The sequence below is a fragment of the Saccopteryx leptura genome, chromosome 2, assembly GCF_036850995.1.
Source record: "Saccopteryx leptura isolate mSacLep1 chromosome 2, mSacLep1_pri_phased_curated, whole genome shotgun sequence".
Classification (NCBI taxonomy): Eukaryota; Metazoa; Chordata; class Mammalia; order Chiroptera; family Emballonuridae; genus Saccopteryx; species Saccopteryx leptura.
In genome coordinates this window covers 316,952,262-316,968,656 of record NC_089504.1, presented here as the reverse complement: position 1 = coordinate 316,968,656, position 16,395 = coordinate 316,952,262, and the positions used below count along the sequence as shown (strand labels likewise).

Below are 16,395 nucleotides of genomic sequence, written 5' to 3'. Positions count from 1 at the left end.
TTTCATAAATAGAAACGATCAAAGATACCTTATGAGAGTACTGTGAGGATAAAGTGCGATCATATCTGAACCTGGAAGGTAGTAATTACTTGATAAATAGAAGTTATTATCAGAATTGTTATCTGGAAGAACAGCGCGCAGTTCCCACCATTGCAGCATCTTTGAGCTTCATGAATGGAGTGCGTCAGTGGTCCCATAAAGGATGCTTTACCATGGCGTGTCCTCTTCCTCTGCGTAAGGACTCTGAGTAGACTGTTTCTGTAACCAGATGCAGTGTTCCACTGGCTCTTAAGGATAACACCAAAAGAAAAACAAAAAATAAAAGGCAACCCACCTGTCTGACCCCAATATTTTTATCAAGATTGCAAATGCAATTTAAGATTTTAGACAAAGTATAAAAAGAAAAAGAGGAAAAGGAAGGGCATCAAGTTTTTGTTTATTTTTTTCTGCACCTTTACTGAATTTGTTTATTAGTTGTGACAGTTTCACAATGATATGGGGCCCACGGTATAAACTTCACATGCACCTGTTGCTTAAAACGCTTGACTCTGATGTATGATATACCTGGACTGTTTTGACTGACCGTCTAGTTTTTCACACTACACGGTCCTTTGTCCTTTTCAGTTAAGTTCCTTCTGCGTCCATCAGCTTCCTGTTTAGATTTAATTTCTTTGATGGATTTTGTGGGCTCATAATTCATCTTCTGTGATTTGGCCCTGTCTTTCGAGAGCTCTTATATCCCTTTGAATGTGTTTACTTTTTCATTAAGTTCTTGGAATTGCAGTGATATTTCTAGTCTGATTATCATGTGCCTGGTGGCAGCATTTCACTGCTGGCTTTTTCTCAGGGTTTCCCTTTTTACTTCTTGTCTTTCTTCTTCCACCCTTATTTTCTCTCTCCTTTAAGTTTTGGTCTATTCGAGATCCTGTGCTCTTTCCTTTTTATTGATCTTCGAATCAATTGACTCCCCCCAGACCACTGAGTTGACACAGGCTGATGTGGGGGCTGGGACAGCAGGGGAGCAGGGACTCCTCCGTTCACAGACGTGCTGTAGACACTGGGTTGTGTACTGAGAGTGTTCAGTGCCTTTCACGGCTGCCACGGCGGTGGGCAACAGAGGCTGTTCACGATTCAGTCCCGCCCCCTGTCCTCTACCTCGTGTCAGCGGCACTGACTACCTCCTGTTTCCTGCACTGACTTTGTACCTGAATCTTGAGCCCAAGGACCCCTCGGCATCTACCCCTGCTGTGGTACCCCTTCGGCAGCACTTTGGGGTGTATTGTGGTTGGGTGAGAGGGTTCCCCTAGTTTTCTCTAAGATATAATTTCTATTTCATTCTCTGAGGTGTAATTTCTATTTTGTTTTTTCATTCTGTTGTTTTGGGATGGAGAAAGAACAGAGACTTCTCCACACTGATGACTTAAAGCACTCATCTTTTCAAATTTTCTTCTTTAAACTTTTTGGTAATTTATTCCAGCTAACCAAAGCCTTCTGCAGAGTAATATTTAGGATGTGGCTTCTTGGCTCCTTACATTGCTCGTGTTACCTGAGGACTGGACCCTTCTGTCTCTGGTCTCGGGTGGGTTGGCCAGGAACAAGTGGGCCATCGCCACACTGTGAGGACAGCTTGTTTGGAGGGCACACCGTGGCAATGCGCTTATTAAAAATATTGTACAGATCAATATTTCTGTCTCGGTTCATTTCTCCGGGCTATATTGTCCTTCTTTGTGCATTTATGAGGTTGTATATCTTATGAATTTTTAAAACAAGCTTGAATACATCTTTTTAAAAAGAATGGAAGCATCTTTTATTATTTCTGCCTTCCCATCCTGGGGCACTGGATTCTTTTTATTACTGAATTCTACTTACTGTTGCTTTTTATGTTCCAGGGATCATAGTGGTAGGGAGGGAAATAGTTCCCTACTTCAGCAGGAAAGGAGATAGTTATTTTAGTTTCTATCATCAGATATCAAAAAAGTTATTTTCAGATGCACTGCAGCCAAAAAAAAAAGAAAGAAAAAAAACAACAAAACGCCCACTACCTGCCAGTCAGTGGAAATGACTAACAGCATGTGTCCGCCATGCAGAACTTATAATTGTTTCACATTTACAAGCGCAACAATGAAACACATTTTGCATAATGAAATATTTATTTTTACCCATCATGCTTGCAAGCTGCGCCCCATTCATCATGTTTGCAAATAGCAGCAACATTTGTGTAACCTGAGACAAATGTAATTTCCAGCTGTTGAAATTAATTTTTTGGGTCTCGTTTTAAAGATGATCATCTAAAAACAATCTCACTATTTTTCTTTGTGCTGTTTTTACATTTTCATTGTTTTATTATTATTGTTATTATTTTCACACAGATATTTTCCTGTGATGCTCCGTGTAAGGGAAAGGACTGGAGCTCAGAAGAGGCATTCCTGGTCTTGCCTTTGTGTAACCTACTGTCCATCACAGAGCTGATTAACATTCATTTTGCATCTATTTTCTTATAATTAAAAAAGGAAAGTTGCCTATAGGCTCTAGAACAGAGAAAAGCTAGCTATAATATTATGTATTTTAAAAAACTGCTATAATATGAAAATCCTATGGTGCTCATGCAGATTTGAGTCAAGACTTGTGCAGAAGCCCCGAGGTTATGAAATACCTTCAGCTTTTTCCTTAGGGATGTAACAGGTTCCTGTGTATAATGGATGAGAGGGGCTGTGTTCTGGGTACCGTTTTCCTTTATCGTGGGTGTTACTCAGCTGCTTGTTTGTCAGATTTGGCAGTTCTCAAGGTATGGAAGACTCGTAAGTAAAGTAATAGGGAATAGGAGGTAGATAATAGGTTGTTTCTTTTTTGTGTGTTCAGTGTTTTATTTCAGTTGTCTAAAGTTGCTCAAAGAAGGAATAACACACACACACACACACATACACACAAAGATGATTATTGTCGTATTTTTAAATCAAAAGTCTGGTCTTGCCCAGGCTTCCCCAGAGCCATGTGACCGTGTAGCCCGGGTCCCCTAACAGTGGTTTCTGCTCTCCTCTGGGCATCTGCCTGACGTGATTCCATTCTTTGCTTTTTATTTTTCCCACTTAACACACTCTACTTTTAAAATAATATTAAAGCACTATTTTTATATTTGTGGTCTTGGTTCCCATGGCTTTCCGAGGGGCTCTGTCCTTTCTACACGCTCCTGTGGGCTTTGTGATCAGTCCCCTCAGGTGACACCTCCCTCTGTTGTTACACTTGTCTCACACCTTCTTGACCAGCGCTGGTTGAAATAAACGCAGTGTGCGCCACAGGTATGCATCTAAGTCTTCTTGTAGCCACATTAAAAAAGCAAAAAGAAGCAGGAGAAATTGTCATACTGTCTTATGTAACCCGCTATATTCAGAATATTGTCACTTCAACATATAACCAATGTAAAATTGATAATGATTAATTTGATATCCTTTTTGTACTGTCAAAAACCCAGTGTTTATTTTACACTTACTGCACATTTCATTGAGACTACAGTAGTCACATTTCAGACACTCAGTACCAGGAGTGCCCAGTGGTCACCACGCCATCTAGTATGCCATACTGTGCAGATCTAGACTGTGACTCCCTTGAGAGCTGGAATGGTGCCTGGTTTTTGCTGTATTTGTGGTGACAGTTGGTGCTTATTCAGTGTTGCCTACAGACGAGTGAACAAGGAGCGGTTATTACGCAGATTGATGGCAATCGCTGTGAATAGCTGTGCCTACCGTTAGGGAGGCGCACTGACTGATGCAGAGAGCAGGGGGCAGCTCTGAAGAGGTGAGTTCACAAGCATTTACTGCAGGAGACAGACAGGAGCAGAAACGAAGAGGGTGGTCAGCCTCCATCCCGGGGGTAGTCCTCACTGGTGTCCCTGAGTCACAGCACTTGATGGTCAGTACCTTTCATTTTTACTAAGCTGCTTCCAACCCAGCAGTGGTGTTCAGATTTATAATCAAGCCCCCTGTGTACCTATTTAATATAAAGAGAGCCCAGCGTGTCTGCTTTAGTTTGCTACTTAAAAAATACAGTTAATACAGTTGTGTGCATCAGTACGGTCAATTCAGTTTTTATGTAGCAAAAGTAATAGTGGGCATATTCTGTGATCCAGTGATTTTCCACTTAGGGGTGGGCCACTGAGAGATGTTTTCTGTGTGCACAAGGAGGCATGTGAATGATCGCTGCAGAATTTTTCAAAACAGGAAATATATATAAACCACCTAAATGTCTACTCAGAGAAGATGAGATAAATATTTTTGACATATTCATTAACTCTGAGCAGCAATTAAATGCATCTAGTGAACTAGATTTGTACTTTCCCTCAAAAACATAATGTCGAACAATAAGAGCTGCAAACCCTGGGTGAGCCACACCTTCCTGGGCTCTCCAACAGCCTCCCGAGTGCATGCCTCCCACTCCTATCTCCTCTCACCTCTTCTAGCATACAAGGAAGCAGGGCCGTGGACACGGAAGTTAGAACGGGACACTCAGACGCAGACCCCTTAACGACCACCCTTTGTGCTGAACTCCATACGTCCCACGTTGTCCCACGTCGCCTCCGTCTGGTCTCCTCTCAGCCTGATCTCTCACCGCCGTTCCCGTATCTGACCAAACTCCAAGGCAACTGCCTCCTTTTAATTACTGCTGAAAATGAGATTTTTCATTCCTTAATAAATTATGTTTTAACAACTAAGATTAATTTATCTCTAAGAATGCCCTGAGATAACTTGCCGGCTCAGAAATGGGGTTAATAAGGCAGTTGTTCACCTCCTCAAGGCACTGGGCTCTCTAATCGTGCTTTTATCCACAGGTTGGTAACTCTTGACCCAGAGAAGGTGCACTGTGAATTTTTGAATTCTTGCTTTTGGCCTGAATCCAATCACTGGGGAACAATTTTTTCCCCCACTTTCTGTTGCATGAGGTTTTAGAACTCTTTTTATATATTTCTGCATCGCTGATTCCAAATCTGAAATCCGTTTTTTGGTGCATGCTCTAGTTTTTATGCAATTTTAATTTCTTTTTGTTACAGTTAATGGCATGCATTGGTTTTTAAATTGGAGTTAAAGGGCAAGGACTCTTGGATTGAACATAACCACAAGGCAATTAATGTTTTATAAACATCACTTTTACATAATTATAGTTGTTTTTAAATGTAAAAAATTATTATCTGATAAAGAGCACCCTCTTATTTTGTTTTAAGATTGAATCATGGCTTCTTCGAGTAGGCGTAAATGTAAGAATAGTCCTGACACCTTCTGTAATATATGTGGCAGTTACACACTTCAATGTCAAAGGTGCAATATTTCATCATTTGTGGCACGTGCATATATTGCCTATTTTCAAGTTCCCCTGGCGATCAAGACAAGAATTGGGCTCCTCATATCATATGTCATAATTGTGAGGAAATGCTTTGTGACTGGACAAAAGGAAAATGCAAAGGAATGCCTTTTGGTATTCCCATGGTTTGGTGTGAACCTAAGGACCACAGCAGTGACTGTTATTTCTGTCTGATGCATACATAGGGCATCGGCATGAAAAAACGGCATATGATCGCATATCCTAATATTCCTTTAGCAATACGACCTATCCCCCACTCTGAGACACTCCCAGTCCCAGTTTTCAATGGTTTTATTTCTTCTAAGGACAAAGAAAGTGAACATGGTGATCAAGTGTATTTTGATAAGATGCATGAGGAAATAGTTGTAGAATCTGAAGGATCTTCTTCTGATGCCAAGCAGTCATTAACCCCTCAGCAGTTTAGCAAACCTGAATTGAATGACTTAGTAAGAATGACATAAAAATTGTCCTCAACTTTCTGAAGTATGAGGAGCATAACTGGATCATTTGTGTGGATCTTAAAATGGCAAATTTCCTGCTAGGATAACAGAGAGGTTTCACGAAGTATCCTTGCTTTCTGTGTTTGTGGGACAGCTAAGCTCTGGAGAAACACTGGACACAGAAGGAGTGGCCGAAACGTGAAGCCCTGGAAGTAGGGATGCAAAATATTGTGAATGAACCTGTAATTAATTGAGACAGGATCATTTTTCCCCCACTTCACATCACACTTGGCTTAATGAAGCAGTTTGTTCAGGCTTTGAATAGAGAAAGTGAATGCTTTCAACATACTATTTCTGCTTTTCCTGCCTTGTCTTTCGAGAAAATAAAAGCAGGTGTATTTGATGGACCTCAAATTCGAACCCTCATACGTGATGAAGAATTTGCCAGGAAGATGAATAAGGAGGAGAAAGCAGCATGGCAGTATTTTGTGGCAGTGACAAAGAACTTCCTTGGCAACAAAAAAGCAGAAAACTATCATATAAACTTCTGGTTCAAAAGATGCTGTTGGCTTTTCACGACATTGGATGTAACATGAGCATTAAGATTCACTTCCTGAACAGTCACCTTGATAAGTTTCCCAAAAATCTTGGAGCTGTTAGTGATAAGCAGACTACTACTGGAACATTAAATGAGATTGTCCTCAACAAGTACACAAACACAAGAGCTACAAACGCAAATTTTTGCCTGAATAGAATTTAAATAAGTTTTGCGCAAATTTTATGATTAAAATAAATGTTTTAATATGTTCTATTTTGAAATTGTAGACAAATTCTGATGCAATCATATCTTTTAGTGTATTAGTGTATTTACTGCATTATATAAATTATTATATTTTCACAAAGATGATGCCCAAGAAGACATTCTACTTCATTATATTAAACTAAATGTTGAAAATTTTACAATAAGATGAAAACCTAAAATCTTGAATTGCAAAAAACTGTAGCTTACAGAGAAAAACTAATGTCAGATTTGATATCAGCACACTGAATTAGGTAAGAACAGGTGTTTTTGTGAATGCAACCAAAATTTTGTTCCCCAGTGTTATTCCTCTTCTTTCAATCTTTCTTCTAGAAATATTTTCCCTAATCATTTTTTTAATTGAGAGGAGGGAAGGCAGAGACAGACTCTCGCTAGCGCCCCAACCAGGATCCACCCAGCAAGCCCTCTACGGGGCGATGCTCTGCCCATCTGGGACCACTGCTCTTCTGCTCAGCAACCAAGCTATTTTAGTGCCTGAGGCAGACGCCATGGTGCCATCCTCAGCTCCTGGAGCCAACTTGCTCGGATTGAGCCATGGCTGTGCGACAGAGAGAGAGAAGTGATGGGAGTGGGGTAGAGAAGCAGATGGGCACTTATCTTGTGTGCCCTGACTGGGAATTGAATCTAGGACATCCACATGCTGGGCTGATGCTCTACCACTGAGCCAACTGGCCAAGACCTATCTCTTAATTCTTTTCCCCTAAGGAGGAAGAAGAATTAGCTTATGATTGTTTGTGCTCCGTTAAAAAAAAAAAGAGCATAGTTAAGTTCTAAGATCATAATGGGAAATTCTTATATTAGCAGTAAAAATATGTGATTATTTTGCAGTTTCTAGTTGTTTTATATTAAGATTGACTGGCTGAGACTAAGCTATCATTACTGTTTACATTGAGTGATTAGTGTTTAAGAGAATATATGTGTTTACCAGAAGTGCTCACTTAGTAAATTGTGTTAAAATGTTTTTTATAAAGATGTCAAAGATACTCAGAGAGGTACAGGTATGATCAGGTCAGGTATTTTCCTGTCTCTGCAAAATAAGATAAATGTATCACTTTTTCTGTAACAAACAACCTAATTTTGCCGCATTTTTACTTTTCAATATGTAACAATAAATCCCTCATTTGAGATGTGCCCTGCATGTAAGTTCTGAGATTTCATGGACCTCTGATGCGCAAAATGAAAGGAGAGGGGAAGAAATTCTGGTGCCAAAGGAACAGGCAAATCTGCTCCAAATCTCCAGGTCCTTCTATTGTGTTGTAATTTGCATCAACAAAGTGATTAAAAACAAACAAACAAAAAACAGCTTTTACTTTTGCCAAGCGGGGCAGCTACCACCATTGCTGTTTTCTTCTGTTCCAGCTCTCGGTAGTTCCAGGCACCCCTTTGTGGGTGCTCATTCAGAGGGCACTGCCACATCTCAGTGTTTGGTCCCTGTCACTTCCCCAGTGCTTGTATAGGATGCAGCACACTGAGCCAGTAGAAGTTGTCTCTTTCCATGCTCACTGTCTGAAGTGATCTCTGAGGGATGGCCATTTCTCATCTGACATGGGAGGTGATGGGGGACCACCCAGCAGATCCCAAGGGCAGTCACAAGGACCTGACCTTGGCTCTTGCGACCAGTGGTAGTAATTGAGTAATATGGTCTCAGATGAATAGGAGACACGGGAGGATGTGGGGTCGTGCTCGGAGGTTAACCAAAATATTATAGACATCCAACAGGTATACTGATTGTCAAGTCTGACTGATGATTAAAAGATGTAAAACCGAGGAGAATGTGGTCGCTTTGTGTCTGGGATACATATGAAGGCAGTTTAGCGAGAATGTAAGTTGGTTGGTTAACTCACCTGACTTTGGTAGCTAGGTAGACGAGTCCTGCTTTTAAACTGGAAGTTCAGAGAATAGCAGTGAGCTGGTTTACCGTACAGACTGTTGAGGTGTATGGTCCTCCAGTTAGGGCACTGGTTCTTGACTGGGAGTGATTTTGCCCAGGAGGGAACACTTGGCATTGTCTGTAGATATTTTTGGTCATTGCAACTCAGGGGTGCTATAGGCACCTAGTCAGTAAGGCCAAGGATGCTGCAACGCATCCTACAGTGTACTGGGCAACCCACACAACAAAGGCCCGAATTGTGAATAGTGTCAAGGCTGAGCAAGCCTGCATTATAGCAGAACCAGCTCAGCCTGGTTACACATTTTCTTATCCCCCCATAGGCTGAGAGTGCATATTTGACACCTGACCCCTAAAGTGTGGCAACCTTCAGTAAAAACGTAATGATTGAGAATGCCCTGGGCTTCAATCATTCCTAACAACTCACATTTGGACAAGTACGCATGATCCAACTTCACATATGTTTGTTTTTCTGTGCAGCTTGCACAATATGAGCTTTACTCATCTTTTAGAAAAATTCTCTTTTGTCACATTAGGATAAACAGACAGCTTGATGATTAACTGTTTTCAAGATTTGTTAGTAATGAGGTATTTGGTGTCAGTCAGTGTTCAAGAGGCACCCGGTCGTAGGCTTGATAAACAGCACCAGGAATGAGGAGATGTCAAACTGTTTCCATAGCACGTAACTAGGGGAGGAGTAGAAGGTGGCAGAGAGGAAACAATTTACACAGCATCGTTTACCTACAGGGAGTACAACTCTCCATTATGCGGCCTCAGCCAGGTCATTAGGACTGGGACAGCTCAGTGCGTGCAGGCACTCGGTACAAACACCACTTCCTCTTATTTGAAGGAAGGATAATTCTGTGCTGCCATCTTGACTAAAATTTAAGAGTATTTCACTGACTATTTGTGGGGTATTACAAATGTGAGATTTCCTAATAATGGCACATAAATGGAGTATGAATAAAACCTTTCATCTGAAACTCCAAGTTATCTAAGCAGCGGTTAAGGATGCATTTGGCACTCCTATGAGCAAAGCAAATTGTTGCTCTCTCTGGGAGAGCGTACATTTCCGTACAATGCCTTCAGTGACGGCTGTTCCCCACGAAGTCAAGCCTTGATAGGAAAACATGCTACTCCAGCTGTTAACTGTGCCCGTGAACTAACTGATTTGGATCATTATCAGGGCTCTGCTGATGGCAGTGTATAAAATAATAGGCAGACTATCAATCAACAAAAGTCACAGCTCTTTTTAAGGGCTTGGTCTGGCACAGATTTGGGGAAGATTGTGTCTTTGGAGCAGCAATTAATAAGGCTAGTGGCCGGCTGTTGCCATGATGGGGGGGACTCCCACAATGCTCTTGTCTCCTTGCTCATCTTCACTGTCTGGACGTCACTCTCTGGGGTGGCAGGGGAGGTCACAGACCCAGGTCCACCATCAGGTCGCAGAACAGTAGAAAAGGGAATCGGGAAAGTCTTCAGGTCTCATGGTCTTGGGTTAGATCACACCTCTGTCTCTGAGTCAGTTACCCCAGGTGGGAAATGGTCCTGGCACGGATTGAGCCATCTCCCAAATCTAGATTTGGGTGAAGATTAAATGCCAGTGAGTGGGGTCCCCTTGAAGAAAATCAGCTATGCACAAAACAAATCTCTGTTCTAACCTGCTCCTCTTCTGCGGAAGTGCCACTATAACCAATCTCTTGTGCTTATAATTGTGTAAATGTAAAAATCAATGCCTTTATTGTTTCATGTACAGATGATAGTATCTGATGTTGTTTTTCTTCTTGCTTTTATCATTGATCAACATATTTACTTGATAAACCTTGACAATGTAACCTTGGCCTGGTTCTTCGTTTTTTTGAATTTGGTGTTCCTATCTATTTGAGTTGGTACTGCAAGGAAGATTGGACCTAGAGATACTTAAAATTTTAAATAATAATTTATCTTATAAGAGATAACATGAACACAATATATGTGAGTTACTTTTTTTCCCTAATGGTTCCACATTAGAGCTGGTATATGTTTTACCAATACTCAATTGGTGGCCATTTCAGTGTGCTGCTAGCTTTTTCTATTTCTGGATCAAAGGACATACACATTTAAATTGCATATATCTGCCAAGCTGCCCCTCAAAGTTATAGCCTCATCAACAAGATGTTACAGAATTTGTTTTCCCGTGCTCTTTCCTTCCAGTTTTATCTATGTTGTCTCTCTAGTCTAAAAAACTTTTGTGAATTTGGTAAAATATATGTAATAATCTTCATTTTGCATTAGAATCAGCTCATAGCCATAGGACTAATAAGTACTTGATCTAGACTAGCATTGAAATCTATTTGTGGTGTTCTTTCGGACAACTGAAACTGAGAAATGTTTTTTTAATTTTACTTTGTTTTTTTTTCTCTTCTATCTTAATGCCTGGAACTTATTTAATAGTGTACTGTGCAGAAAGTCAAATGCTATCTCTCCAACTTTTCTTCAGTGGAAATTAATGAAATAGCGAATTACTTCCTCAGTGAGTGAAATTCTGCATTGTTGGTGGGTAACATGAACTTACATTGTCCAGGCTAAAAAAAAAAAATGTTAGTTTAAGATGTATTTACTGTATTTATAGGTAGTACCAATATATGAAGGCTTATGGAGATTTTAATGCATTTCAGTCTGCAGCTGTTTATCAGCCTGTACCGTGGTAAATAATTGCCCAACCATTGAAATTACAGTATTTGACAAATCTGCAAAAATTTTGCTGAACAAGCCAGTGAAATTTTTACTTTAAAAGATAACTCATGCAGTAACTTCTGTTCATGAAAGCTTAGAACAATCTAAATGATGATGGAATGAATGTATTTTTGAGGTTGATTCATTATGATGTGCCACAAATATCTTATTAAAGAAAGAGGGCCATCTACTTCTGGTCTCTTATTTGGCCACTTTCAGTAACAGTGATATTTTGTTTTTCATTTTTCAAATTGCTCTCACTGAATGTATGTCAACATTATTTATGGTATGCTTGAGGGGTTTTATTTTTCAAATGCAGCTTTATTTATGTACGTGGAAAAACATCTGAAGTAGTTAAAACATTTTTGTTAATAGAATTTTAAATGTGACAGAACACGTCATTTTTATCAAGCTTTATTGAAAACAAAATAGTTTTAGGGACACGACTGAAATTTGTTTTTTTAGAGGGGTCACCCCAACATCCTGGTGAAGAGAGTAGTCTGCAGGTTCCATCATGGTGGTTTTGGCTGCCTTTGCATTTAAAACAGGAAAAATGTGAAGAATTTACTTCCAGTGATCTAGTTATCGCTCTTTTTTTTTTATAAACTATTCTAAATTAGCCATTTAAATCTAGGTATGAGAAAGAACAAGCATCAGAGAAAGGTTGGATTGTAAAAGTAACACCCATCTTAGCTGAACCAGATTTATTAACAAGAAGCTTTAGACAGAGTCGTCTATTGAAATTCCTCTCCTCCCCTCATTTTCCCACTACTATTGTTGCTTTTGGTAGAGTTTACAGTGCATTGCGCATACATTTGCTTGTTTCTCTTTTTTTCTACTCTGATGTGAGTCTGAAGGGCTAGCTCTGTGTCTTAGTCATCTTTCTATTCCAGATAGGTCCTTGTGCATAATTGGTTTAAATGTTGAATTCAACTGATCTTGGCAAAATAACATACTGTGAAAAATTGACAAGTTATTTATTTGATAATCTTAGCCAATGAAAAAACTATCTCTTAGATTTTTATATTACTTTAACGAATCAATTTTTACATAAAAGGATCCCATGTGCTTGTTAATTTTGTTTACAGAGAACTGTTTTGTACAGTCTGATGTTAATTCTTAATCGTTCAGCATCTGTTTCTCTTTATCCATCTTTTCAATCTCTCTATTCAGTTACTCTGAACCATATTTTTTATATGTGAGATGGTCTCTCCGTTTTAGATTTTGATGATTTTGAATTTCTAGATTTAGGAAAATTTTTCAATGTGTCGAATATCCTGTAATCTTCTGCAAGTGATTTTGGTGGCTTGATTTGAATTTGGGTGCCTTTCCGTATGAGGAACTGGGTATTGTCAGTAACTGGCAAAATGAGATGTTGGTCTTAGATATCTTTGTAAAAGACTTAGTTTGTTTTTCATCTTTTAAATGGCTCAGGCTATATTTTTATAGCAGAACAAGGCTTTTTAGACTGTATTTTAATTCCAACAAAAATGGAGAAAGAGGGTTCTTATTTTTCATTTTTCTTTATACCCCTTTACCCTCCCCCATTCATAACATGTTCATCAGGATTTCCCTACATGCCTTTAGAACCGCACCAGTGTTACAACTTTGTTGTTTGTTTGTTTTCAATTACATTTGCCATTCAATATTATTTTGTATCAATTTCAGGTGTATCAATTAGAGCATAGTGGTTAGACAGTCACATAGTGTACAAAGTATTCCCTCTGATGTTTCCAGTACCCACCTGGCCTCGTTCATAGTCATTATGCTATTACTGACTATATAGTATTTATGCTGTCCTTGACATCCCTGTGACTGTTTTTTACCTACCAAATTGTACTTCTTACCCCCTTCACCTTTTTCACCCAGCCCCCCACTCCTTCCTCTCTGACAACCACATGTCAGGACTCCTACGGATTGAGTACTTACTGTGATCCAGTATTGTAATGAGCATTGTGTACATTTATTAAATTATTGTAATTGCTTAACAATTGATGCCACTTACAAATGAGACAGCTTGAAGGAAAATAAAGACTATCTTTTTGGCCACTTGGCCTCTGTTTTGTTTCTGATACAGATCAAAGAAAATAGTTCACGTGTGGATTAGTGGAAAATATGTACATTGAGACTTTTATTTCTGCCAATATGGCCAATTAGATGTCCTTTACCATAGCCTACCTGTTATTAAGCACCTGGAAATGTGGAGAATTTTATAAACACTCTTAAATATCTAAGTTTATGTCTTAAATGTCTTTAATGGCTAAATTTGCGGAAAGGAAAGGGGAGTTCTTAAGTGACAGAAAAGGAAGTAGCTCAGAATACTTTGTTTCTCTGCAGCTACGGGGCAGAGAAACTGACCTGTGGATTGGGCGACATTCGTTCTAACAGCTCCCTAGGAACAGGAAGCCAGGCTGTAGTCTGGGCAGGGTGAGAAGCTAGAGCCCCAAGCCTCTCTGCATGCTCTCTCCTCATCCAGCATGAGAGAGAAGTGTGATCTTAAACCGTTAGGTAAAGGGCGTTATAAAGAGAGGGACAGAAGGCATTGGGGCTAAGAGACCAAACGTTTCTAGGGATATGAGAAGTGAGAGGAGTAACAACACATATCGGAGTCTGTGGACTAAGAACATGTTAGGGCACACCAGCACGAAGCTTTAGTACTAATATCAATATCTGATACAAATGAGCACCATGAAATGCTAGAGTGACAGGGAGACAGCTTAGGAACGCAGCAGGGGACAGCCCCGTAGGGGAGACCAGACTGGCAGTCTCATCTGAGTACCTTAAACTTCCCAAGTTTCAGTCAAAGTTGCGCCACCTGCACCATTTTTACACTGTTCACGCAGTATTAGTTACTTAATACTTTCAAATACACTTACAGTTTTATGCTTATTTATTTTTGAAGGAGACCTTCTATATCGCCATAACATCTGGAAACCCATAATACCTGCCATTAATGGAATGTATTTATAAACATTAACTTCAATAAAGGGCACAGGTTATCTCTGTTATGGAGTGTGAGGTCTGCCTTCTGTCCTAAAGGAGGAAAAGCAGGCTTTAGGGGACACTGAGGACACCACGTACAGTGACAGGAGGGGACAGACAAGAGGCAGGAGGAAATGCCCGTCCACGGGTGCTTCTGTCTGCCTGTGTGTGCCGTGCGCCAGTGCTTTTGGGACCAGCAATGTCCCTGGCTGAGTGTGACGTGGCGTGTGTCTGAGTGCCCGGTTTTCAGTTTGACTTGTGGAAGCTATTGCTCTATGCTACCCGTGTTGACAGGCTCTCTGTGTTTTTCCTTGAAGCTCTTTTAAAAGCCTGTGCTGATGGAGGTGCCAACCGCTTGTACGACGTCACTGAAGGGGAGAGGGAAAGGTAAGCTTCCTCTTGGCTGGTGTCCATGATGCCACTAAGTCTGCTCTTCAGTCTGTGTTACCCTCTTCCTAGTAAGTAGTGACTGTTAGTTTACCTTCAAAACGAACAGAAGACCATCTCAGTGAGAAGAGCCGCTTAACCATGCTGTGCTGTTTCTTTGCTTTGAATGGTGTCTCTTGGTAGAACAAGGCCAATCATATTCTTATTGAAAAAATAAAAATAAACCCATTCCACTACTTCAAAAGCCTCAGAAAATAGCATTATCAAATATCGATATTTGCGAGGCCTTTGAACATTGACTAAATAAAACTCCTAATGGTAATTGGAATTGTTGTTTAGTTTAAATGAGTAAAAATGAGTCTCCCGCATACGAAATCCATCTTCTGTTGCAGAACATATGAGATTTTTGTATTAGTGTTGAGTCAAGCTCAGTACAATTTACTCCTAGTTACTCCTGAGTTACGCACACATGCATGTTAGGAGATGAATAATTTATTTCTTAATGATTTGTTGTCTGTGCTGTCTGGCTTTCCTGATCTTTGCAAGCTGAGCTATTTTTAGAAAAAAAGAATACATTGACAAAAGCAAAATTTAAATCTAGCTCATCATCCACATGTTTATAGTTCAACTGCTTGGCAAACAGGAGAATTTATAGACTAGAGATAAGTAGACTAGCTATGAAATTTAGTTGCAGTTCTAGCGTAAATGTTATTAAATGTAGTGAAATAGTGACAGTTTGAGAAATTGACTCCTTTCTGCAAAAAATAAAATGAAGATATTATGATGCAATAGACCAGAGATATGAATTAAATATATGTATCTTGAAATACATCTTTGTGGCATCAGATTTTTTAACTTCAGAGTTCTGGAATTGGGGTTCCTCTTTGGAAGCAGCTGGCTGCTTATAGAGGGAAGGTTTGTTTCCTTTGGAATTGGGCATGCTCATGTCTGGGGCTGAGTGCTTCATCAAAGACTACGGCATAGGATCAGCCCAGGGAATGACTGACTTCATAACACTGGGCTTCTTTAGTTTTTAACTCCATGGATTCTCCTGATGGTGGAGACCTGACATGGAGAGTGTGTGAAAAAGTGCCTGGGTTGGTTCATTCAGGGAAAAGCATAATACCCATGAGGCCGAGAGGATGGATTGGGTCATGTTTGTTCTGCTTGTGGCCAGCTTGCGGGCAGGCAGTCCGGTTCCGAGTGCAGCTTCCCTGATGGCAGGTGTGGCCCGTGAACGTAACTATGACAACAGAAGCAGAGGTCCTCATGGTGTGCTTCCCACTTTCCCTCAGTCATTAGAACCACTCAGCATGTGTGTGCAAAATACCTATTTCTGGGTTGGTCACTTTTATTGGATTGGGCTGGACATTGATAAGACAGAGAACAATGACAGGTGGAGCCCAGCTTTGGCTGTGGACATGGGTTAAAGAGGAAGAAATTTTAGGAAGACTCAGTCTTTGTGCTGTGTTCCTCATATTCTGAATTGACTGTTTTCCTAACCCCCGTTATCTAGTTTTAGAAATACAGAGTGAGAATGTGGGGTATCAAGGTATTTCTTGGCCAGTACCTCCAACTCTGCAGCTGTCACCTGGCTGACTGGACTCTCAGGTTTATAGTCCAGGGATTGAACAGTCCAGTGGTGGCCTTGCAACCTCTGCCCCCTGCTTCTGCCAAGTAGGTAAAGCCACCATGGTCAGGACCAGAATGATGAAGTATGCCCCACTCTGAATAATTGCAGGCCATGGAGATGGGGAAAATACAACGGAAGCAGGCTGAGGTTTTCTAGAAAAATTTATGGAGCGGATTTATTT

The 16,395-nt window shown here is 40.3% G+C and overlaps 1 protein-coding gene across 3 annotated transcripts in view; it reads left to right on the top strand.

The window, feature by feature from the left end:
• The window catches only part of TPK1 (thiamin pyrophosphokinase 1), a 151,340-nt gene that overhangs the window by 45,820 nt on the left and 89,125 nt on the right, over window positions 1-16,395 (top strand). For 2 of the 3 annotated variants that reach the window (XM_066362946.1, XM_066362947.1), the window contains one exon: window positions 14,512-14,581. The exons of the other annotated variant lie outside the window; for it this stretch is intronic. In XM_066362946.1, the coding sequence (XP_066219043.1) occupies window positions 14,512-14,581 (70 nt within the window). The remainder of the gene's footprint in view (window positions 1-14,511; window positions 14,582-16,395) is intronic. 3 annotated transcript variants of the gene reach the window in all.